General features: G+C 39.7%; 1 protein-coding gene across 2 annotated transcripts in view; it reads right to left on the reverse strand.

The window, feature by feature from the left end:
- slc35f3b (solute carrier family 35 member F3b) overlaps positions 1–26706 on the reverse strand; it is a 68987-nt gene that overhangs the window by 19253 nt on the left and 23028 nt on the right. The window contains exon 1 of one of the 2 annotated variants that reach the window (XM_042010720.1): positions 375–614. The exons of the other annotated variant lie outside the window; for it this stretch is intronic. Coding sequence (XP_041866654.1) covers positions 375–450 — 76 coding nt within the window. The 5' untranslated portion in view covers positions 451–614. Of the gene's footprint in view, positions 1–374; positions 615–26706 lie in introns of those variants that run through there. 2 annotated transcript variants of the gene reach the window in all.

The following is a 26706-nucleotide window of genomic DNA, read 5'->3' on the forward strand; positions in this document are numbered from 1 at the left end:
TCATTTTAACCGTGTTTTTTTTTTGTTTGTTTGTTTGTTTGTTTTTTCCTGGAAGGGGTTAAACAGGACACAGTGAAAGACAAACTAATTGGCTAGTTAATATATATGAAGGAAATGAATTAGTATGCTACCTCGTGTCAAAATGCTCAAATTCTGCCTCAAATTTCAAGGTTTTATTTCCTTGCCGTCTTATCTTGCTGGCACTACATTTTCTAAGTTGATCCCTGTCTTGACTGATAGATTATTTTTTAGTGGAATATTCGCCTAAATTTCTGCCTATTAGAAACTGTTTTGTCACAAAAAGATGCCAAACAGAGACGTGAGTCCCGGTATGCGGGGTTTCAGGTAGTCTGAACGGACAGAACTCTGCCTACCTTCCACTTTGGTGAGGGTGAGCACCGGACTGTTGCAGGCGGACAGCGGGGCAACCCTTGCAGAGTGTTTCTTCATGATGATGAGCTCGGATGGGCTGAGCTCCAAACCGGTTCGGCTACATCCCTGAAGCTGATTTGGTGCAGACGCCAGACCTCTTGATGGAACCCTTACAGACGGTCTCTCGCGCTCTGTCCCCTCTCATCCATCCAACTCCCTGTTCTTCTTCTTTTTTTTTTTTTTTTTTTGCTTCTGCCGTAACCCCCCACCCCTTCCTCCACGCGCCTTTCCCGCCCCAAATCTGCTGTATCCACTGCGTCCTGGCTGCTCTCTCCTTCACGTACAGTTTGATATTTGCTGCAGTTCGCCAACGTCACGCATTAACCGGTCTCACACCCACGTCCCGTCACGCAACAGCCCCTTTTCTGAAGCTTTCCCTCCCTAGCCGTGGGCCCCCCCACGGATAAAGGAAAACTCTGCATGGAATTAAGAAACTGAGGAGCTGACCCGGAGGAGAGCAGGCAAACTGTCAGACTATAAATGGACTGTGTATGACAGAAATGGGACTACAGCGGAGGTGGGAGGGTGATGAGTGTTTAGCCCATAAACACCATAATTACACGAAGTAATCATTGCTGTTGATCATTATTATTATTATTATTATTATTATTATTATTATTATTATTATTATTATTATTATTATCATTATTATGTTATTTTGGGAGATTGCACTCATCCAATCCAATTTAAAACAAGAATGAGTAACAGAAGAACATTGCAGGGGATTGTGGCACATTTTTGAGGGGCAACATGTCTAGCTGTGTTGCACATTTTGCAGAAGCACGGTCCTTAAAATTACTTTGCTTTCCAGGAGAACACTCATTGGTATTATTAAAAGTGAAAAAATCATTGACCAAACCCAAGTTTCATTGCTTTTGTGCTAAGTTAAAGTTATCAAGGTGTAACAATTCTCTCTAGCTTTTGTATTAGGTTTTAGTTTGGTATTATTAACTTTACAATATTAAGTTTGTGCACCAGTGGTAAAAAATTTTAAGTGAGTAGATGAAAGAGTAATCTGAGAAAGAAAAAATGTTGATTCTTTAATTGAGGTAAGTTTAAATACTTAAAGACCTGAATTAGCTTTATACTTGTTTGGACATAAAGACCAGTTGACACAAGGGTAGCCATTGGATGCTCTGGTAGGTCCTTAGTGCTCTAAAGATAAAATAGTTGATCCCCTAAAATGACAGCGTGATGGAGGTCAGGTTAAGGTCTCAAAAACCAGTCAACCTTGAGTACTGTATTGCTGAAGAATGTAGAATGGCAAATCAAAAGGCTTGACTACAACATTACATTAAGCAGAATGTGAAATGGTGGTGCACTCTGTTCTATGCAAGAAGAGACTTTGGCAAATGAATGTAGGAGCAAACTGCAATGAGCAAAAATGAGTTTTCAGAGGAAAAAGGTGCAGAATTTCATGAAAAGAAACATTTCATGGTGTCAAACCCTTTGCAAAAAATTGAAAATAAAAAGTTATTGTTCTCATATATACATTATTTACTTTTTACTTTAAAACTTTTGAAAATCAGGTCAGCTCTTACTCAGGTTTACAAGGTAACAGAGCTTTAAACCAGAGGTAGGCAGTTTTTTGCATGCTACTCTTAAATCATTACATTTTTTAAAAATAAAATTTAAAAAGTAAGAAAACAAAGAGGAATCATCATCCCCTGTCAGCATGCTTTTCACACACAGAGGAATTCGACCTCTGCGTTTAACCCACATGATGTCATGAGCACATTACAAGCACAAAGTGGACATACACTCAGAGTAATAGGCAGCTACAACACCCAGAGAGCAGTTGGGAGCGGTTTTATGCCTTGCTCAAGGGCACCTCAGCCACAACTGAGAATGGAACCGGACAGTGGTGATCCTTCACAGCCAGGCCCACATTTTCCTGACAGATCAGGGAAGCATACCAGTGGCCTTCGAGTCGCAAGCCGCCTTTCTGACCTTTAACCCACAGCTGCCCCTGATTTCTGGTAGAAGTGTAACATTTTTAAGCTCTTCTATGAGTCAGCTGAGAGGTGCTGGAAACAGTGCTGAGTTTTCTGTGGCTCTTGTCTGTAAGAGCTTTAGCTCAACAAAAGAAATTGGTTTTGAAGCATCAAGTGACAATTCAGACCTTCATATTGAGTTTCATCACACCTATAAACCTTGAGGGGTCAGACACACGGCGATGGCAGCTTGTCACCTGAAAGTGGTCCTGAGTGCATCTTCATAGCCTCATTCCACATCTCATTTGAATTTTACTCTTGAAATGCCTTTATAAATCAAGAGAAGGAAGCAGTAAGTAGTCTGCTCACTACTGATCTGAGGAGGTTTCTGCTTTACCTGTGACTCTTCTTTAATGCCTTTACAGACATATCAGTGTTTCTGCAAATGGCCTTCATATTTGTGTAAAATCCACTGAATGTGGGCATGTCTAAAGGAAGCTGTGCTGAATAATTTACTGCTTAGACTGTACCTCACACTCAAGCATGAATCCCCTAACTAGGACAGGAAGCTCTGAAAACACTCTGCTCAGACCCATTCTGGCATCCCTCTGTAACCAAATTTACTGGATACTTTACTATTTTCCACTGCTTTCCCCTCTGTCTGTGTTTGGGTTTAAAAATGGGAAATGTCAGGGACAGCGAATGGGAGCTAATGGATGAAGTGCATGACCTCACACTAGATGGTGTAAAAGAGCAGCACAGGATGGATAAACATTATAAACATGTCACCTATGAATTATATTACTGTGTATGTACTGTATGTGTCCGTGTGAGTCCTACTCGAGCTCTGCACCTGCTGTTTGAGAACTAATGCTGTCAATGCAAAGCTTAGTGTGATGAGAACATGAGGACTCAGTGAGATGTTGATGAGATGTTGATAGAAAAGACAAGGAAGACAAAAAAGGTGGAGGGTTGAGATCATTAGAAGATGCAAGTCAGTGACTTCTTGACTTTTATCTGCAAACATGGAGGAGGATCAAACCGATCCACACTTTGAAACACCACATGACAACTGCCTCTCTGTTACGCATGGTATCAGGGTAAGTGCAGATGAGCAATAGCGAAGTGAAAAAAGCAAAATCCTTTGAGGTCATTGCATCAGCAGAACCTTTTTTAGCCAGACTGAAGGAAGTAAATCTGGAACAAAAGGTAATTATTCTTCTACGTATGCTAAAATGTTCTGGTGTGCCCTGAAAAGCAGCTTGTTCTTTTCTTTCTTTTATTTATTCATGCTGAATAATGGAGAAAGCTATTGTCACCATTTTATAGGTCAAATAGCTTTTAACTGACAGAGTGTGGGGTGTTCCTAGTGATTGTCAGACATGAAAACACTTACTATAAACCTTTTCTGGGACTAAACAAATGACAGTGGTGCTGTGAATAAAAGAAAAAGGATACAATATCTGATTGAAGTCGTCAGGTTGCTTCACAGTTCATTTTGTAAAAAAAATTAACCTGTTTTGAGAGCTGAAAGAAACTGCCTTTATTCACTTGCTTTATATTGAGACTACATTGAATCTTAAAGCTAATATAACTTTAGACTTAACAAGCAAACTCTGGAGATTAGTGTGTATGTATGAAATTGATCAGATCTAATCCAACACAAGACACATTTGTTGATCTTTTCACTATCGCTTTCATACTAAATTTACAGTTTTGTCCACTTTCACAGATGAAAATCAGCTGCATATCATGTTAAAGAGCAGCAGGAGGAAGGAGAAAGTCTGAAAATCCATGGTATTGATAATGTATAAAAGACCTACAGCTGAAAAGCTGACTGCAGATCGCTTGATAGTAGAAAGTGGCTCAGACTGCTAAAATGTGTCTCCAAGAGTTAATGATTTCTGACTCTTTGACTTAAATGAACCAATAATGCCTGTGTGAGTAAATCTGCCTGACTTAATTTGTGCACAGGTGCTGTACTGACTGTGTCTCTGCCAAAGCATTAATAGATTTGTTATCAGCATTCCCAATGCAATGACAGAGCTAATCCTGCTTTAAGTCAAATCAATCCTTTACTTAACACCAGGAACAACTACTTAAAGCCAGCCTTTTTTTTCTGAAATCAAGAATTCTTTGTGAACTTTTTGTTAGAATAATAGAATAGAATAGAAGTACTTTATTCATCCCAAGCTGGGAAATTTAGGTGTTGCAGCGGTACAGTCATTTAGCAGTTGTGCTTCTTAAGGTAGCAAAAAAAATGAAAAACAGTATAAAAATTTCAATATTTACAAGACTTATACAATTAGGTATTTAGCTATACACAGTAAGAGTGAGAATAGCCAGCGAATAATATAGTCCAGTGCAATGATTAGTAGTGAAGATGAGGAGTTTAACTGTGCAAGGTTGATCCAGTCAGTGCAAAGATTCACCAGTTACAACAGTCACTCATATTGTTATCTCTGAGACCATGATGATGAGTTAAACAGTCTTATTGCGTGTGGCAGGAAAGATTTCCTGAAGCGGTCCTTGAGACAGCGAAGCTGTCTGAGCCTTTTGGAAAAGGAGCTCCGCTGTCTGTCCAGCACAGGGTGGAGAGGGTGGTCCGGGTTATCCAAGATAGATAACAGTTTGTTCAGTGTCCTCCTCTCCACCACTGCTTCTAAAGTGTCCTGTCTGCAGCCAATGACAGAGCCAGCCTTCCTGATCAGTTTGTTCAGTCTGTTGGTGTCACTGGCTGCAATGCTGCCCCCCCAGCAGACCACAGATGAAAACAGGGCACCGGCCACAACAGACTGGTAAAAGATTTCCAGCATCTTGCTGCACACGTTGAACGACCGCAGCTTCCTCAGGAAGTAGAGTCTGCTGCAGGCCTTCTTGTACACAGCTGTGCTGTTGGTCTTCCAGCTCAGTCTGTTATCAATAGTCACTCCCAGGTATTTATATTCCTCAACCGTGTCCACATCACTACCCAGGATGCAGAGGGGCTGTGGAGCTGATCCCTTCTTCCTGAAGTCTAACACCATCTCTTTGGTCTTGTCCACATTAAGCAGCAGGCGATTCTTACCCGCCCACTCCACAAATCCGTCCACCAGCCCCCTGTACTCCTCCTCCCGTCCACCACTTATACACCCAACAACTGCAGAGTCGTCAGAATATTTCTGAAGGTGACATGACTCTGAGTTGTACTGAAAGTCTGTGGTGTATAAGGTGAACAGGAATGGAGAGAGCACAGTGCCCTGCGGGGCTCCTACATCACTCATCACCACATCAGACAGGACACCGCCCAGCCGGACAAACTGCGGCCTGTCTGTCAGGTAATCAGCGATCCAGGAGACAGAGGACCCGCCGACACCCATCAGCCGCAGCTTCCCACTCAGTAAAGAAGGCTGGATGGTGTTGAAGGCACTGGAGAAGTCAAAGAATGTGACTCTCACAATGCCTCCACTACCATCCAGGTGCGAGTGAGCTCGCTGCAGCAGATAGATGACAGCATCATCCACCCCCACACGTGGCCGGTAGGCAAACTGCAGAGGGTCGAGAGAAGGTTTCACCAGCGGCCTCAGGTGGGCCAACACCAGCCTCTCCAGCACCTTCATCACATGTGATGTAAGGGCAACTGGACGGTAATCACTGAGGCCAGATGGAGATGACTTCTTAGGAACAGGAACCAGGCAGGAGGTCTTCCAAAGTTGTGGCACCTTCTCCAGGCTGAGGCTCAGATTGAAGAGGTGCTGGAGAACTACAGACAGCTGGCTGGCACAGGTCCTCAGTATCCTGGGGCTGATACCGTCCGGGCCAGCAGCCTTGTGTCTGTGTTAGTGAACTACATATGTCAAATCTGATTTGCCTAATATGTTCCATAAGATATAAAAAGATATTAATCACCACAGATATAATGCAAAATCTGTCCATGAGGGAAACAAAAGCTTCACTTTAAATTACTGCAAGCATAACCATGACTGCTTTGATGGAGGAAGTATTCCTTTCCCGTACTACTGGGAACTTTTGAAAAGCACAAAAAGCCATTTTTCTACCAACTGACATGTACATGAGGTGAAGTTTTGGAAGTGTTTTGGAAGTTTTTCATGTCTTTTGTCAGCAGAAATCTTAGACTGCAAACTAACACTTAAAGGAATTAGTGAAATAAGAAAAGAGCTCATGTTAGGTATAAGTAGCTCAAATTTGTACTTAAAGAAGGGCAGGCAGTTTTTTGTACCTTCTGGTTGTCTCTGACAGCACATCCTCTTGGGAACTGAAACATTTAAAGTTGGCTGATGGAGAGCCGGCATGGGGATAGGTCACTGCAGGCTGTGCACAATCAGGGATTGAAACTGGCAAGAAATGTCTCTAGTCTCCGATTGATTGTCAGGCTTTGTATGTAAATCACTTTAGGAGGACTAGAAGGAGAGATCTAAACTGATCTCTGACTGTCTGCAGCTACCACCGTTTGAAAACCGACTGTTTATTTGAACATTTTTCCATTATTACAAAGACGTCCACATTTAAATCGTTTTACATAGATAGTGTTATTCAGTCTAAACATCCACACACATTACGAGTTGTTAGGACTGACAAATTACATGGCTACTTCAACATCTCTCCACTGGGGAAACTTGCACTTAAAAAACATGTTTACTGCCTGCACTTGTGTCCTTACAGGAAACTGAAGGAAAGAGGTGTTTGTGCTAGGGACGATTGTGTTAACTGCACTGGTTTTGTATTTTGGCCATTTTAGTGTTGTAGGTGCTTCTCAAAGTCAAGAATGTTTCCTTGGTAAGATGGGACCTTCCATGTCACATTGTTCAGCGTAGAAAGAGTCTTTCCTTTTCTTGCATTCAGAAAACAAAATGGAACAGTCCTCACAAATGGGCCCTGGTCTTCAGTTCAAACACTTACAACAGCTGGAAAATGGCTACCTACCAGCAATTTAAACTGGTAATGCATGATTTTGCTGTAACAGCAAAGAATTAAATATGATTTTTGAGGCTAAGCCTTCAGTTTGAGCACATAAACATGGTCCTCATGTTAAAATTGGGTTAAAGGATCAAGATGATGCAAGCTGTTAGTTTTGCATTCTCCACAGTATTTGGAGTATTTTGGATTATCATCATTAGCTTCAGCATTTAGCAAAAGCTTTACAAATGATATAATGACAATGGGAGAAATGCAACGAATTCTGTAATTAAATTAATCTGTTATCTCTACAATTTTTACCAGCAGATTAAAATCATAGCACAAAATCAGGTTGTGAACAATCAGATGGGGCACTGATCACAAAAATATGCAATAAGTTAATTTATTTTAATCTAACTACGAATGTTAATGGTATGTTCATCAATATTAATATGAAATATTGGCAGTGATGGTTTTCAACCAGACGAAAACTCTTGAAGTTTTAAACTCTTGAAGTTTTCCCCTTTCAAGAATGTGTCAAGGTGGATTCCTAAATACTAGCTTGCTCAAGTACAAGAAAGATAAAGTTGTATATAACTTCCCTTCCTGGGCTGTAGTCATTTTCAGTAGAGGCACAGCTCTTCTGGGATGCTGCAGCTAACATTTACTGGATTAATAGCCTTAGTAGGGTCTCCTGAGAGGTAGAAAACTGTTGGCAGAAACTTTATCCCCATTCTGGTCACACTGCAGAGCTACATGGTTGCACTTGAAGCAATATATATATATATATATATATATATATATATATATATATATATATATATATATATATAGGAGCTGAAATACATGAAAAAATCAGCACCATAAAATATTTTATAATAGAAAAGCCAAGTTAAGTTCCATAATATTAATAAACATTTCTGTTGTTATTCATAGCAATGACTCAGATTATAATCATCTTTACCTTAGCTGTTTCATGTGTACTGCCTGAGGGTGTGCTGAAAGAAGAATAGGCTCCAGCTGCTCATGAGTGGCAGCTTCAGCTAATTTTTAACAGTTTAATGATGGTGCCTACCATTGGTTATTCTGTTATAGAAAGTTTACACATTAAAATTATTGATTTAAAAACAAAATCATACGGAAAACGAATCATTTATAAATTAGATTCAGCTCGCTTCTCTCTTGATTATTTAACATTTGTTCCAGCTCTTGATTATATAACAACATACTGCCTATGCAGTCTGATGGGCACTCTCTGAGATGAGTACATGGGTCAATGAGTTTTTAACCTCCTCCCATTCAAAACACAGAGCGAGCCAGACAAGCTGTAACTTTACAATGTGGGGCTTCAACTTAATTACAAACACAGCTAATAAAGTCTAGCAGCATCTATTAAATGGAAGAAGTAATACCCAGCGATAGCCTTTATAATCACATTGGGCCCCAGTGGCCTGTGCTTCATCATGTGGAGTGCGTCACTTTTAAATTTACATTCCCCCAGTGGAATCAGCCCCTGACAGCACATTCCTCCTTCCCAATTAAGGTTGTTTCAGAGCCACCATATGTGATGTGTACAAGTTTATTTGGGGTGAAGATGTCCATGGGGTTCCCATATGTGATATATAGCTCTGTACATTGTAATGAATATATTATTTATGCCAGTTAGGAGGAGCATAAAATGTAACTTGACATGTAGAGAAGCAAATTAGACACTGTTTGTAGACTTTATCAGGATGAAGTAATTTATTTTAAAAACTTGTACATTAAGTGTTTAAATACTTCTGCAGTTAAAATAAGTATGCAATGTATTTTTCCCTGTGAAAGCTCTACGTCTTATTTTGTGCAAGTTTAGTCTCCACTGAGAAAGTGCATGGCTTATCTAGTCTAATTTCCACTCTTACTTGAAGAACAACTGCCTCCACATAATTACCACAAGTCTTCTGTTAGCATATACAGGTACAGTTCTTGGTGTTTATATTGTATCTTTCATCTCTTCATTTTCAGCACTGCACACCCTTCTCAACCTTCATCATTCTGTGCTCTTTTGTTACTGTGATGAAAAAAAAAAAATAACTAACAACTCTCTAACTTAGCTGAAATGGGAAAAGATGTACTTGTTAATTAGCCCTCGAGATAGATATTTCACCACATCTTTCTCCAGAAACAAAAAGAGACTGAAACCATGCACTTCCACTGCTAGGTCCAGATGGATCTTTTCTCTCTAATAAATGTCACTGGCTCCCTCTGTTGTCAAGCTACAGTATGATTATTTTATCTTGGAGGTAAACTGGAGAGGAAATAGAGCCAAAGTAACTTCAGTGGAAAGTAAATAGAATATTTATGTTGTCCCTGTTCAGTGTTTCACTTTTTCTTTTCTTTTGTACTTTAATAACGTTATACAGAATTATTTGTAGCTTGACTGGTTGTTTGTCTTGTTTGCCTCTGTGTTGGTCCTGTGACTGACAGAGAACCTGTCCAGGATGTACTCCACCTCTCTACTTATATCGGCTGGGATAAAGATGATATAGAGAAGGACTGAATGAATGAATAAATAAATTAATGAATGAATTATTGGTACCCCGGAATAATATTTGGTTACAACAGTGATGGCCTGCATAATGTTTCCTGTGGCTGCTGATAATGACATCTATTTCCTTACTTTACTTTTAAGATTCCACTTTAAATCCTAGATTTCAATCTTCAATTATATTATAGAGATTTATATCGGGACTCAGTTTAGGCCAGTTTTAAACAGACCATCTTTTTCTTTTTTTTCTGTGCTTTCCTGGATATAATTTCAAAGAGCTCAACTTTGGATGAACACTGAACATTACTTGGAAAAGACTGTTGCTCATCTGGTTTTGTTAACCCTGCTGCTATTGTTTTTGTGTCTTTCTTTAAAAAGAGTCTTTTAAAAGTCATTTTTGGCCTTTTTTTTTTACCAACATTGTTTTTATTGAATTTTAACATAAAACATAATACAAAAAAAACATGTATAGAACAAACATGTCTTACAAACAAGCACCCCTTATGCTCCATTAGTTGGTTGGGGATTAAGTCAACAAATTACACTCGGTCTTAGTTCAGGTTATACACAAAAAATATACATATATATAATAAATAGATACTTCTACTTGTACTGCAGAGGGCCACTAATCATTTATCCCAGGCATTTCCATTATATTTGTCAAGTCTGTCACCGTTATATAGTTAATAAAGGGATCCCAAATCTGATGAAAAAGTTGTTGTTGGTCTTTGATTAAGTAAGTTATTTTCTCTAGAGGAAGAGTTGTAGACAATTCAGACAACCATCTATTTACTCTTGGTCGTCTGACATTTTTCCATGAAAGGGCTATAACTCTTTTTGCCAACAATACGCATAGATCCAAAAATATCTTTTGATTCTTTTTAATTTTCACATTGCTTGGATATAAGCCTAAAAATAAAGAGTCTTGGAGTTAAGGGTATTTGGATATGTAAAATGTTTTGAATATTTTCTTTCACCTCGTGCCAGAATTTCTGAATTTCTGTACATTGCCAAAGACAATGGAAAAGAGTGCCTTTTTTCTTTTCACATTTAGTACATATATCAGGTATGGTTCTATTATATTTATTAAGCTTTTCAGGAGTGACATATGTTCGCATGAGCCAATTATATTGCAATATTTTTAAGCGAGTGTTAGCGGTTCTTAATTGTGCTTTATTACAGGCTTCCCCCCATTCCTCTATTGATATATCTTCGTTCAGATCCTCTCTCCATGCCTCCAGCCGCTCTGTGGATGTCTCTGTACACTCATCTATAAGGCATTTATATATTTTGGAAATTAAGCCCCTTCCCAAGCAGTTCGTATCCATTAATTTTTCCAATGTGGACAGTATGGGAATATTCAGTGTTTGGTTTTGCTGTATTCTAATAAAACTTCTCAGCTGCAAGTATTTAAAGAAATGATTACGTGGTATATTAAACTTGTCAACTATTTCTTCAAATGTCATCAATACCTGTTGTTGACTGTTAAGATCACCTATTTTCTCCAGTCCCCTTGCAGCCCAGAGTTTAAATCCCCCATCAGCTTTTGCTGGAGGAAAAAAATGATTCCCCTATATTGGGCTGAAGACCGAGAGAGAGGATGTTTCTCTCAAATAGTTTTTAATTTTGTACCATACAGCAACCATGTTTTTCACTATTGGGTTACTTGTATTCTTTTTAAGAGCCTTGACATTTGCTGAATATAAGTATACAGGGAGAGGTAAATGTAAATGAAGTTCCTCCATCTCCTTCCAAATAGGAATCTCCCTTTCTGTAAAATAAAACAACAATGTTCTCAGCTGTGTTGCCCAATAGTACAAAAGTGGATTGGGACATTTAAGCCCCCCTCTGTCAAAGGGCAAGTATAACAATGACAATCGTGTCCGGGAGCGTCTGTTATTCCACAAGAATCTAACAAATAGTCGTTTTAGTTGCGTGAACAGGTCATTTGGAGGAGGAAGTGGAAGATTTTGGAACAGGTACAGCAATTTAGGCATAATATTCATTTTAAGGATATTTATTCTTCCTATTAGAGACATTGGTATAGACATCCACCTATCCAGTGATTTAGAAATTTCTTTCATTAATGGTTCATAATTACAGGATACAATATTTTTAAGTCGTGGGACAATTTGAATGCCCAGGTATGTGAAATTATTAACAATTTTAAACTGAGTAGCCATTTTAGGAGGGTTCTTGCTGTTTAATTCATCTAAAAACATTATAGATGATTTAGATTTATTTAACTTATATCCTGAGATTCTTCCAAATACACCAATAAGCACTAATAATTCAGGAATGGATTTCTCCATGTTTTTAAGAAAAATTATTACATCATCGGCAAATAGTGCCACACGGTGTTCCTGCTGTCCAACTGGTATACCTGTTAAAACCTGATTTGACCTAATAGCAATCGCCAGAGGTTCGATGGCCATAATAAAGAGTAAAGGGGACAACGGGTCTCCTTGTCGACATCCTCTTTGTATTTTAATTGCCTTGGAAATATTTCGATTGGTCATGATTTCAGCAAATGGTTGAGTACACAGTAGTTTTATCCATCTATTAAAATTTTGTCCAAAACCAAAACGTGAAATGATCTCAAATAAATATGGCCATTCAACTCTGTCAAAGGCTTTCTCGCCATCTAATGACAGTATTGCTGTATCTGGAGTCCCCCTCTCTTCGTTCAGTATATTTAAAAGTCTACGAACATTATGAAAGCCTTGCCTTCCTAGTACAAAGCCATTCTGATCTTTGTTGATAATATTCGGAATTATTTTTTCAAGTCTCCTGGCAAATATTTTACTCAAAATTTTCAAATCCACATTCAAAAGGCTGATTGGCCTAAGATTTTCACATCTATTATTTGGTTTGCCTGGTTTTGGCAATAAAGTGATTAATGCTCCCCTTAATGAAGTCAGTAGGATTCCCTTATTGAAAGATTCCTTAAACATTTCTAATAGCGGTATCATTAGTCTTTGTTTAAACATTTTATAAACCTCTATCGGTATCCCATCAGGCCCAGGTGTTTTCCCTCCTTTAATATTATCAATGGCCATAGACACTTCCACTAGAGTTATATCTTTATCTAATTCACTCTTAATTAATTCTGATATTTTGGGAATATGAATACTATCTAGGAAATTATTCAATTCAGATGTATTTGCATTCATTTCAGAACAGTAAAGTTTTTCATAAAAGATCCTGAAGGCCTCATTTATTTCAATTGGTTCTACTATTTTTTCATTATCATTGCTTATTAACTATGTAATAAGCCTCTCATTCTGTAGATTTTTAATGCGCCACGCCAACACTTTACCAGGTTTTTCACCTTGATCGTAGAATGTTTGCTGAAGTCGTAATAAACTTGATGCTGCTTTTGTTGCAGACATTTCGTTATATTCTGTTCTAAGCACAAGCAGTTGTTGATGAATAGTTTGGGAACCTGACTGATAATATTGTTCTTCTAATGCTTTAATTCTTGTTTCTAATGATTTTACAGTTCTATAAGTTTCTTTGGCTTTTGAGCTAGTTATATTGATTATTTGTCCTCTGATAAAGGCTTTAAATGCATCCCATCTGACACTTCTTGAGGTTTCTATTGTATTTGTTTCGAAGTAGTATTTAATTTGTTCATCTAGGAAGATAACAAAGCCAGTATCAGCTAACCATTTTATTTTGAATCTCCATTTAGGAATATCACTTGTTAGTTTTGAATCTTGGTAAATTACAGAGACTGGTGCATGGTCTGACAGGAGTATTGGGTCGTAAGATACCTTTTGCAATTTATGCCTTACCAGTGCTGAAACCAAGAAAAAGTCTATACGTGAGAATGACTGGTGAGTACTAGAGTAACATTTTGTTATTGGGATTATCTTCTCTCCACACATCAATAAGATTCATTTCTTTCATAAAATGTTGAATCACGCTTCTACTTCTGATGTGTGTATGGTCCACTCCTGAACTTCTATCTATCTGTGGATTTAGGGTGCAATTATAATCACCTGCCATAATACAAGCACCAGGCAAAGAGGCAATTATAAGAAAAAGATTTTGAAAAAACTTGGGTTCATCTGTATTTGGGGCATAAATATTTATCAGAATTAATTGTTCCTTAAGAATGTTTCCATTTTTGGCCTTTTATCCTAAAAGTTTAATTATTTATTCATAACTTCAAAGAAGGAATTTAAATTTTTTGGTTATTGTCCTGCAGCCTGGGCAGTTACCCCTTTATTTTTTTTCAATTTATTTATATTATATTACATTACATTACATTACATTACATTATATTATATTATATTATTTATTAATTTTCTTTTTTTTTAATTAGGTATTTTCAGTCAGTGTGGTGGACTGGTGACTTGGCCAGGATGTACCTTGCCTTTAGCCTGTTAGCAGCTGGGATTGGCCTCAGTTTCCTGCAACCCTGGAATAAGTATAGTCAATGGATGGATGGATGGATGGATGGATGGATGGATGGATGGATGGATAGATGGATGGATGTTTTAAGTCATCATTCTACACCATGCTGCCTCCAACATGGTGTGGATAGAAGCGGAGACAAAACAAGGAAATAATCTTGCATTGGTTAATTTATATAATGTTAACTTAAGCCATCCTTATGTTTTTGTTATTTTCCTTAAGGAACTCATATGCATCGAACGGATGCTGTGCCATTGGTTTTCATTCTTTATTTCAAAATATGGAAACGCTTAAAAAAAAAAAAAATCTGATTATACAAAAACTTTGCACAATTCAGGGTGCTGATGATTTTAACTGGCACTGTTCATTTAGAGCATTTTTAACATTCAAAGCTGCCTCACAGCTGTTTCGGCTAATGCTCCCCTTTGAACTGCACTCATCTCACAGCGCTTAAAATTATTCAGATTGTTCTCAATTGCTGTAATTAAAGGACAACATTTTCAAAAGCTTTTCTCTGCCTCCTGTTTTGAGATATCAGACCATTTGTTAGACGGAAAAAAGCGAGGATATTTACTTCAATTTTTTTCTTACTGTGCAAGTTTTCATTTTAACATTTAAATGGTTTTAATCAGAAGAAAATAGTTCTTTAAAGATTCATGTTGTTCCTTTTATGGCATGATCTTCTACAGAAGAAAAAGATGACTCCCTTTGCCTGTACACTCAAACAAAGGAATTTGACCTCTGCAATTAAACCATCGGTAATGAACACACTAGGAACAATGATCTAGAGAAAGTGAACACACATAGAGTCTGTTATCTATTTATTTTCCTTTCAGTCTGCTCCCAATTTCATACATATTGTGTATACTGACATAGTTTTGATAGATTCCTCCTAATGCAGTGTATCTGTTATATCTATAGAGGGCACTGTGACCACATGCATTTAGGCAAAATATGACACTTGCTCAGGGTGCAGCCCAGCAGTGAAGAAAATAGATAAAACAGCCGAAAGGCAACAAAGTAACCCACATATAAAGACAGAATAGACAAACACCACCTGTATAATACTCTTATATAAGGACATGTGCACACCTTGAGAAGGGCATAACAAATAAAAAAAACAAAAATTATGAATGAATAGCACACATACAAACAAACAAATAAAACAGTATTAAAAAGGATGCTTTTTTTGTAGGGACATCCCTCTGTCTGCTTTTTTGTCAGGGATGTTATTAATGTGCTGTCAGAGTCTCACTCCAGTTTATAACTAAATGTTTTTCACAGACAGCCTTCATTGTGAGGTGACAGCTGAGAACGTGCTGACAATTATCTGAGCAGCCTTCCACTGTAGGCATAGAAAAATGGAAACGCACCACAGAGTAGAATTTTACTTCAGGTATAAGGTAACTTGTAAAAATGTGAGCCTTAATGGGATAAATGTGATAAGTTGCATTTGTTTAAACAACACTTTCTGCATGAGTTGTAACACATATCCAAAGAAAAAAAAAACAACAAAAAAAAAAAAAAACTGCTGAATCTTGCTGAACTTGGGCTAAAATACAGCAAATATAAAAGAAATTAAAGCCGCAAGCGGCATCCATCGGGTCTGAGCGTCCTGGACCCCGCCACCCGATCTTGCCATGACAACAGGTGCTGTAATGCGTTAAGGAACCAACAAGTATGAATCCTGTCAAGTTTGGTGCAGTTCCCATGTATTCCAATGGAGATATGAGCAAACCGTGTTTCATGGCGAGAAGGCCTTTTTCCGTCGGTTGTCACGGCAACACGCTTTCGGCTATTAGAAAGATTTGAGGAGCGTTTGGTCCCCAACTTGTCAGGAAGCTTCCCACCAAGTTTGGAGTCAGTCGCACGAATCCCCTCAGACTAGTTCGTTCAAATGGCAGTGAAATCCAAGATGGCGGGCACCCTGTTGCTATGGCAACAGGTGTTCGATTGACTTCTTTGCTGGACTTGGGGTGTGACACGTATGAATACTGTCAAGTTTGGTGCAGATCCCACGTATTTCCATGGCGATATGAGCAAACCGTGTTTCATGGCGAGAACGCTTTCTGCTATTAGAAAGATTTGAGGAGCGTTTGGTCCCCAACTTGTCAGGAAGCTTCCCACCAAGTTTGGCGTCAATCGCACGAATCCCCTCAGACTAGTTCGTTCAAATACGATGTGTGTAAAGTGCAAAAAATGGCAAAAAAAATGGCAGCACACACCAAGATGGCGGGCACCCCGTTGCCATGGCAACAGGTGTTAGATTGACTTTTTTGCTCGACTCGGGGTGTTACATGTGTGTGCTGAGTTTCGTCTTCCTATGTCGAAGTAGATGTTCGGGACCCCATTCATTGGGGTATTTTTGGGGAGTCTAGGTGGCGCTGTTGAGCCAATTTTGCATTGAAAAGTATGCGGGCCTTATAATATACGAGTTACGCCGGGCTTGACGTGTGTGCCAAGTTTCACAACTTTTCATGGGGGTTTAGGGGGTCAAATTTGGCGTCGAAACGCTTAGAAGAATAAACATTTCAGGAACAATAGGGCCCTGCCATACTTCGTATGGCTGCAAGAGCATGACTCAGCAATAGTGTACCGTTACCACTCCTTGATATCTTATTACACAAGTTCTACCTTTTAAAATGTGATTATTTAATTAAAGACGGCTTCCAGCGATTGTTTGGTTGTAAATCTCCACAGTGGTTTGCTTGTGACCTTATTACATTCATTTCATATAATACAATAAACCATGTGAGGTCCCGCTATTTTTTTTTTGAGCCTACCTAATTTATTTTACCATTTGCTTATGACAACAATGTTCAATGGTAACGCTCACAATACAATAAATCCTAAAAAACGAGCGGCCATTTTGTTTTTGATGGAGTTTTAGCTGAGATTTGATTTGTTTCTCCACAGATTGTAAATGCATTTCATTTTCATGTTTAAATATTTTAAAAAGCAAATAATTAAATCTAAACTGTACTTTTAGTGCTTCCCCTACCAAGCAGCCTGTCATGTTTTTCATTTCACAAATATGTTAAGTACAAATATGTATGATGGTCAAAATATCATTAAAATTGCTAATTTTATGTTTGACATGTATCAAAATGTTCAGAGGAGGCACTTCAGTTCTTTTTATGGGGTCCAAAATCCCAGGAGTGTCCCTGGAACTGGGTCTCACATACGTACCTGAGGCATGTATCTGTGAGCTCATGCATGTTTACCAAACCTTTAATATTGCATATTATAAAGTTTACCATCACTTCACCATGTTGCAAATCAAAACTGGCAGCAAAAGAAAACAGGATTTAACCCTTTAACACCTAGTGTATCATTTTAGATACATAACATAGTAATACTGAGACCTATCAGCTTGTCCATAAACTGCCTCCTGCCGATGAACTGGGTCTCACATACGTACAGGTATGTACCAACACCAGAAAGCACGATTTAACCCTTTAACACCTAGTGTATTTTTGTTTTATCAATTATCCTAACTATAGTTTGAGACTTTTTAAACCAGAAAACTCTGCTCACCACTTCATATGGAGTGAGTTGCACATCTGACAAGAAGGATGCAGCTTTAGTTTAAAAAAAAAAAAAATCTGTTATTTATGACAGTTGAGTAATTTATTTGCTGTGATGTCACTGAACGTTCAGCGTGTGTGATGTTGGATATGCATGACTAGAGAATTTTACTATAGAGTCAGTTACCATGGTAACAGACTCAGGGGTAAAACCCAGCTTCCTTAAATTTGAGGTTGACACACTCAGAGTTTCTACATAAGCTGCTTCCTGGAACAGACCCCAGGGATCGGAGCCCGACTGATGGTGATTTTTTTATTGTGATCCATAAACATGTCAGATTCTGGGTAAAAATTCGACTGAAGTAAATAAAGTCAGCTGATCTGACTTAAAGAGTTTTAAATTAGATTTTGTTGAACCTGCTTTCTGGAACTGGCCTCAGATGATGGTTTTGTTTGGTGTTTTGTTTGTTTTTATTTGTTTATTTGTTTTTTATGTTTATTTGTTTTGTTTTTGTTTTATTGTTTAAGCAGTATTAATAAGCAGTCAGATAATGATAATTTTAATAATATAATGATGAATGATCTTTGTTAAATTCCTAACCTTAATTTTTTACAACATTTCATGTCATGTTTTACATTTTTAGATTCACAGAAACAATTTAAAAAAGGATTGAACATAAACAATAGTTTTTTTTTTTTATTTAAATTTTTTTCTTTATTTAAATTTTTTTTTTTTTTTTTTTTTTTTTTTTTTTTTAGAGGGGATAGGAAAGGAGGAAAGTGAAAAAAGAGGTGGGGTTAAACGGTTAAGAGTAAAGACCCACTGAGCACGAGACACAGAAGTTTGGTTGAAAATTGTTTTCTTTTTTGATGACTGGCTGTTTCTCAGCTACAATCATCTCTGTCATTGTGTGGCTGTAAAATTTCTGTTGAACTATACAGCTACACTTTCAGGGAATGAATACCTAATTATACCATTAAGGGTACAAAGGATTATCACTGAGGTAGAACCCTTAAAGGTACAGCTGAACCCTCTACAGGACAGTTTATACCTAATAAAGACCAATACTGTTCCTCTGAGGGCCGTCTGGTCTTAATAAGGTAAAAACTGCACTGTTGAGGGAACAGCAGCACCCTTGAGGGTACTGCCCCAGTGACAACCCATTTAACCCCTGAAGGTACAATAAAGTATTTATTTTCTGAAAGTATAAACAATGACAGAAATCCTAAAATAAATTTAGATGTCTTTGTGACTTCTTTTCCGTCAAATTGTGTTCAGTGGGGGGTGAAAGGACAGAGATAGAGGGAGAAAATAAGCATATTTAAAGCAAAAATAAAATAGTAGGGCAGGTTTTTTTTTGTTTTTTTTTTTTGCCAGAAAGTCCTCCGAGGTTTTTCTGGCTCACTGATGTTCTTTAGGCTTGTTCTTCGATTGCCATCAGAGCTTCTAGGGTCTGAACTCTTTTCAGTAAGCTCTCTCTGAAGCATTTTCCCTCTCGTGCTTTCTCTTCTTGAAACTTTTTCAGAGAGGATATTGCTTCTTGAAGCTCTGACTTTTCGCCTTGTGGCTGCTTCTGGTCTTCCAGTTCTCTCTCAGACTCCATCGCGGATCTTTTTGTGGAGATTTCAGTTTCTTCCTGCTCAACCAGGAGAAGGTTCTTGTGCTGCTCCCATTGGTGTTTCTGCTCATCCAGTTCTTGCTGGGTTTTCACCAGAGCAGACTTTATTCTGGAGCTCTCCTCCACCTCCTGGGCCAAGCAGGTCTCAGCTCTTGATGCTCTGGTCTTCTCAGCAGTGAGAGCTGCTTCTAGCTGGACCACTCTGCTGGAGATGTCTGCATGCTGCTGATGTTCTTTCTTCAGTTCAGCGTACAGGATGGCTTTTTCTTTCTCAGAGACAGATTTTTGAGAGTTCAGTTGTTGTTTCAGCCTCTCCAGCTCAGTCATGAGAGCTGTTTTCTCGTCACTGGTCTCCCGTTGTTGATCCTGGAGCTGAATGTGAATCTGGCTCAGTTCGGTTTTGGCTTTGTCCGCTTCACGTTGCAGCTCAGATAACGAAGTTTCAGCCAGTTCTCTTTTCTTTTTCTCCTCCTGGAGTTCTGCCTCCAGTTTCTGCACCTGCTTAGATGCTAATGACTGCATGGTGTTACTGTTGTTGACCTGATTTTGCAGTTCCATTAGCTGATTCCGCATCTCCTCGTGTTGTTTCTGTAACTCTGCGATCTTTTCATCCTTTACAGCCAAGGTCTGATGGAACTGGAGCTCTGGGATCATCAGCAGACTGGAGCTGTGAGGGATGTTCTGTTCATCAACATGATTTGTGTTGACAGACTGGTCGTTTGTTGGTTTGTTGACCAGCAGAAGTTTGAGGATTGGATGTGGATCTGCGGCTGGAGGTGCTGGCAATGAAGGGATCGGCTCAGGCTCTGGTTCTGTTGGTGGTAAAAGAACCACAGATTCTGAAGGGACCCCAACAGGGGTTTCTGATCCTGGGTCTCCAGATGTTATTTGGGGATTCTCCAGGTTTTCAGGAATCTCAAGGTCTTCCTGGTTCTTGTTTATGTGATGTTCACATGTTTGACTCTCTGCCTGAATGTCCAATGCACCAGAGTAAGACTCATCTTTGTCCTGGACATTTGATGCATCTTCAACCAACTTTGGTAGCTGAGGGACTTCCTCAAGGTTATCCTGATGGTTTTTGTCCTTGGATTCCAATGGTTGATTGAAGACAGGAGCCAAAATGATATTCTTCTTACCTTTCTTGCGCCGTTTTCTTTTACTTTGTTGTTCTGCTGGTGCTTGCTCAGAAAGGCTTGCTCCAGGTTGGGAAACCTGGTCTGCAACAGACACACTGACAACACCGTTGGTTTCCAGTGCAGATAAATCTTTTTCAGCTTCTCTGACGGGAGGCTCTGCAGGTGAAACCGTCTCAAGACTTTCCAGCTCAGCCTTTGTGCTGTCTTCCTGTCTTCTGTCTATTGGATGTTCAGGTGTTTGACTCTCTGCCTGAGGACAGGACTGATTTAAGTTTTCAGGCAGAGCATCAGCAACTTTAGTCTCTGATGGTGGATGACTGGATTTTGTATCTTTGCTTAGAACCAAAGGTTCTGCAATGAGTTCAGTAGTTATTTCTGATCCTGGGCCTCCCAATGTTATTTTCTGGAGATTTTCCATCTTCTCAGATTCTTTGCAAACATCAGCTGTGGTGTTGTCGCTCTTACTCTCCTGATCTTCAGATGTATTTGTCTGCAGTGCAGGGAATTCCTCACTGTTCAACAAGACACCAGAGTTAGACTCACCTTTCTCCTGTAAGGTTGATGGGCCTTTAGGCAACTTTGCATTGAGAGGAAATCCCTCAATATAGTCTTCATAGGTTTCATTTATCGTTTCATACATCGCTGTCCAGTTAACCTCCGTAGATGAATACTTCTTTTTCTTGCGCCGTTTCTTTTTTTGTTGATCTCCTGTTGCAACTGGTCTCTCATAATACAGTTCAGCAGGGACCCCGTAGAAAATTTTGGTTCCAGCTCCTTGCTCTGACAGAGTTTCTCCAGATGGAGGAACCTGGTCTGCAACAGATGTTAGAACAACGCTTTCAGCTACGGTTGCAGCTAAATCTTTTTCAGCTTCTCTGACGGGAGGCTCTGCAGGTGAAACCGTCTCAAGACTTTCCAGCTCAGCCTTTGTGCTGTCTTCCTGTCTCCTGTCTATTGGATGTTCAGGTGTTTGACTCTCTGCCTGAGGACAGGACTGATTTAGATTTTCAGGCAGAGCATCAGCAACTTTAGTCTCTGATGGTGGATGACTGGATTTTGTATCTTTGCTTAGAACCAAAGGTTCTGCAATGAGTTCAGTAGTTATTTCTGATCCCGGGCCTCCCAATGTTATTTTCTGGAGATTTTCCATCTTCTCAGATTCTTTGCAAACATCAGCTGTGGTGTTGTCTCTCTTACTCTCCTGATCTTCAGATGTATTTGTCTGCAGTGCAGGGAATTCCTCACTGTTTAACAAGACGCCAGAGTTAGACTCACCTTTCTCCTGTAAGGTTGATGGGCCTTTAGGCAACTTTGCATTGAGAGGAAATCCCTCAATATAGTCTTCATAGGTTTCATGTATCGTTTCATACATCGCTGTCCAGTTAACCTCCGTAGATGAATACTTCTTTTTCTTGCGCCGTTTCTTTTTTTGTTGATCTCCTGTTGCAACTGGTCTCTCATAATACAGTTCAGCAGGGACCCCGTAGAAAATTTTGGTTCCAGCTCCTTGCTCTGACAGAGTTTCTCCAGATGGAGGAACCTGGTCTGCAACAGATGTTAGAACAACGCTTTCAGCTACGGTCGCAGCTAAATCTTTTTCAGCTTCTCTGACGGGAGGCTCTGCAGGTGAAACCGTCTCAAGACTTTCCAGCTCAGCCTTTGTGCTGTCTTCCTGTCTCCTGTCTATTGGATGTTCAGGTGTTTGACTCTCTGCCTGAGGACAGGACTGATTTAGATTTTCAGGCAGAGCATCAGCAACTTTAGTCTCTGATGGTGGATGACTGGATTTTGTATCTTTGCTTAGAACCAAAGGTTCTGCAATGAGTTCAGTAGTTATTTCTGATCCCGGTCCTCCCAATGTTATTTTCTGGGGATTTTCCATCTTCTTAGATTCTTTGCAAACATCAGCTGTGGTGTTGTCTCTCTTACTCTCCTGATCTTCAGAGGTCTTTGTCTGCAGTGCAGGGAAATCCTCACTGTTCAACAAAAATCCAGTGTTAGACTCACCTTTCCCGTTTAAGGATGATGGGCCTTTAGGCAACTTTGCATTGAGAGGAAATCCCTCAATATAGTCTTCATAGGTTTCATTTATCGTTTCATACATCGCTGTCCAGTTAACCTCCGTAGATGAATAATTCTTTTTCTTGCGCCGTTTCTTTTTTTGTTGATCTCCTGTTGCAACTGGTCTCTCATAATACAGTTCAGCAGGGACCCCGTAGAAAATTTTGGTTCCAGCTTCTTGCTCTGAAAGAGTTTCTCCAGATGGAGGAACCTGGTCTGCAACAGACAAACTCACAACACTGCTGGTCTTCAGTACAGATGAATCTTTTTCAGGTTCTCTGACGAGAGGCTCTGCAAATGAAACCTTCTTAAGACTTTCCAGCTCAGCCTTGGTGTTGTCTTTCTGTCTCCTGTCTGTCGGATGTTCAGGTGTTTGTCTCTCTGCCTGAGGACAGGACTGATTCAAGTTTTCAGGCAGAGCATCAGCAACTTTAGTCTCTGATGGTGGATGACTGGAGATTTCCTTACGCTGAACTTGTTTTGGTTTTTTTAGAACCAAAGGTTCTGCAATGAGTTCAGCTGGGATTTCACATCCTGGGCCTCCGAATGTTATCGGGGGGTTCAGGCTTCCAGATTTCGCTGAAATTTCAGCAACTTTTGATCCCTGAGGAGAGGGCACCTCAAAGATTGGTTCCAAAGGTTTACGTCTCCTGACTTTACCTTGCTTAATTTTCCTTTGATCTCCTTGAAGTCCTCCTTTGATTTTAAGATGTTTCTCAGCCTTGCTGGGCTGGTTTGTGTTTGTAAGGAGTTCAGACGGGATTTCTGATCCTGGGCCTCCAAACGTTATTTTCTGGAGATTCTCCGGCTTTTCAGATTTCTTGCAAACATCTGTGGCATCTCTCTGAATCTCTTCTTTGGTATCTTCAGTTGTTTGTTTCCCTGTCTGTTGACGGGGCTGGTTTATTTTTGCAAGACGTTGAGCTGGGATTTCAGATCCCGGGCCTCCCACTGTTATTTTCTGGGGATTTTCCATCTTCTCAGATTCTTTGCAAACATCAGCTGTGGTGTTGTCTCTCTTACTCTCCTGATCTTCAGATGTATTTGTCTGCAGTGCAGGGAATTCCTGACTATTCAACAAAACACCAGAGTTAGACTCACCTTTCTCCTGTAAGGTTGATGGGCCTTTAGGCAACTTTGCATTGAGAGGAAATCCCTCAATATAGTCTTCATAGGTTTCATTTATCGTTTCATACATCGCTGTCCAGTTAACCTCCGTAGATGAATAATTCTTTTTCTTGCGCCGTTTCTTCTTTTGTTGATCTCCTGTTGCAACTGGTCTCTCATAATACAGTTCAGCAGGGACCCCGTAGAAAATTTTGGCTCCAGCTCCTTGCTCTGAAAGAGTTTCTCCAGATGGAGGAACCTGGTCTGCGAGAGATGTTGGAACAACACTTTCAGTTACCGTCGCAGCTAAATCTTGTTCATCTTTTCTGACGGGAGGCTCTGCAGATGAAACAGTCTCAGATCTGTTTTTGTGATCTTCAGATGTTTTTGTCTGCAGATTGTTCAGCAATGCACCAGAGTAACTCACCTTACCTTTGTCCTGGACTTTTGGTGGATCTTTAACCACCTTTGGTAGCTGAGGGACTTTCTCAGGATTATCCTGATGTTTTTTGTTCATGGGTTGCGATTGTCGATCGCGGACAGGCTCCATAGAACTGTTCCCTAGAACCAGTCCAAACGTAATTTTCTTGACGTCCTTACGTTTCTTTGAAACGTTGCCCTTACTCTGGTTTCTTTTTTGAACATCACAGTTCGACTTCAGAGATGTAGGTCTCATGACCGTCTCGGTTTGTCCACTGTGGGCTTGATCTTTTCCATCTACTGCCATTTTCAAAACAATTGATTTGTATTTCCTTTCTCCTAAACTGGAATCGGGATGCGTGAAGAGATGTGTACTGAGATGCGTCTCAAAATGCACTGACTTGATGACAAAAGCGAGGGGGTATTATATAAACAATGATGTCACAATCATCAAAGCAAACTTAGGCTCCGCCCTTCAGCTAACTACATTCTATAACGGTTGCTAGACAACACCAAATTGGTCTCCACCCTTAGAAGAGGGGTGGAGAGATATTAGAAGACCTGTTGGATGTTGCCTGGCAACAGCTGCAATTCAGTCTCTGCCTGCGTAACTCAAACAATAACACGTAACTCAAACATGAAAAATGAATATATCAATAGATATAGCAGCACGGTAGCCAACCAAAGCAACAAGACAAAATTGAACAATAGAGATACCTAGACAGGCATTACCATTTTCACACTTTTCTCTCTTGTTTAAACACCCACAAAGTTCAAACCTTCATAGAAAAATAAGTCCAGTATTATAGACACTGAACACAATGCACTGAAAAAAACAAACAAACAAACAAAAAAAACAAAAACAAAAACAAAAAAAAAAACATAGTTTTTAAAGTAAATACTGGCCTCTGCCCACCAGTAACTGCCTTCACATAGTCATATTATAATTTTAATACAGTATTCAGATGAAAGCTGTACAACATGTACATAATGACATTAATATTGATTATAACAGTAATGGTAATAACAGTAATAAAAGCAGTAATAATAAGGAATAAAAGAACATTGTACATTTTTATTGACTGTATGGTATTCTCTGTTTCTCTGATGGATCCTCCGACCAGCTGGTGCACATGTTAATTACTGACAGGTGTGAAAGTGATGGTACTGCTGGTATCAGAGATGATTGTCCAGTCTGCAGCAGGTAAAAGGCATGACCTGCGATGTCTCTCCTTCAGAGACTGTGGATGGAGAATCTGTTGCTGGACCTGTTCAGTGATGTCACTGTGGCATGCATCGGGTGGAGATCGCAAGACACCAGCCCACGCTAAACTCCGCTCTGCAATGGGTTCTCAGCAAGCATGAAATAACCAGGCCGAAAAGCTTACGCTGGCAAGGCCTATTTATTTTTACAGCACATTTCATGTGCTTCCTACGTGTGCTGTACCAGTACAATCTTCAGCTAAAAGTAAGAGTAGATCATATCAAGTGAGAGCACCACCTCTGGGGACTGCTCAGTACTCGCCTGCTGATATGGTCAAATATTAAGGGAACTTTTCTATGAGACTATAAAACCCCACTTTTACTAGACCTTTACTGGTGATGACACATAGTGATCCAAAACCTTACAGGAACATGTGGTCATGTGACCTCGCCACCAGTATGTTGTTGATGCTGAAAGTTCTTGTTTTAATACATTTGATCATTGAATGCAAGATGCTGAACTGCAGAGGGACATGGCCTCAGGTCTGCGATCACATACAGCAGTCCACTCATGCTCCTGGTTCTGGTGTGTGTGTCGCTGATTTTATATGCCTGGAAAAGTAAATGAAGGGTTGCAGAGGACGCGGCCTAGCTGCTGCACTGGCACTTTTTCTGCACAGTGCATGAGTCAGGCCTTTGCAGTGGTTTTATCATCCACAATATGTTCTGTATAAAAGGAGCTTAGCAGATATAAGTCTGAGGTCAACTTCAGGTCTGCATTTGTTCATAATTCATAAAAGAAGCAGCACGCCTCTGTTGTCCCTTGTTACTGATGAATAGTCTCACACTCATCACATCTACGAGTATTTTAGGATAAACAGCAAGTTTTTAATGTTGCGTTGGCTTAGTTTAATCCGTCGTCTGGAGGAATAATCACATTGGCTCCTGTTTCCCTCTACACCCTAGGGAACTGTCCAAACAGCACAGCCGTCGGTGCAGCCGGCATTGGTTTTCATGGAGTGGGTGGATTTAAGTAACTGCAAATGATTGGTGGTTATAAAAACAAAATGTTCAATTTGGGTTTCGCCACCACAGTGTAGAGTGCCATGTTTTTACACTGTAAATTTAAACTCACTGACCAGTTCACCAAGACCCCCTTCTAGTACCGGGTCGGACCTTTTTAATCCTGGTGTGATAGAAGGAAGCAGGTGGTGGAAACCTTCCTCAGAGGTTTTCTCCATATTGACATGACAGCATCACACAGTTGCTGCAGGTTTGTTGGCTGCATCCATGATGAGAATCTCCCGTTCCACCACATCCCAAAGCTGCTCTACTGGACTGAGATCTGGTGGCTGTGGAGGCCGTTGGAGTCCAGTGGACTCATCGTCATGTTCTAGAAAGCAGGTGGAGATGATCTGAGCT

The sequence above is a fragment of the Melanotaenia boesemani genome, chromosome 16 (genome assembly GCF_017639745.1).
Source record: "Melanotaenia boesemani isolate fMelBoe1 chromosome 16, fMelBoe1.pri, whole genome shotgun sequence".
NCBI classification, from domain to species: domain Eukaryota; kingdom Metazoa; phylum Chordata; class Actinopteri; order Atheriniformes; family Melanotaeniidae; genus Melanotaenia; species Melanotaenia boesemani.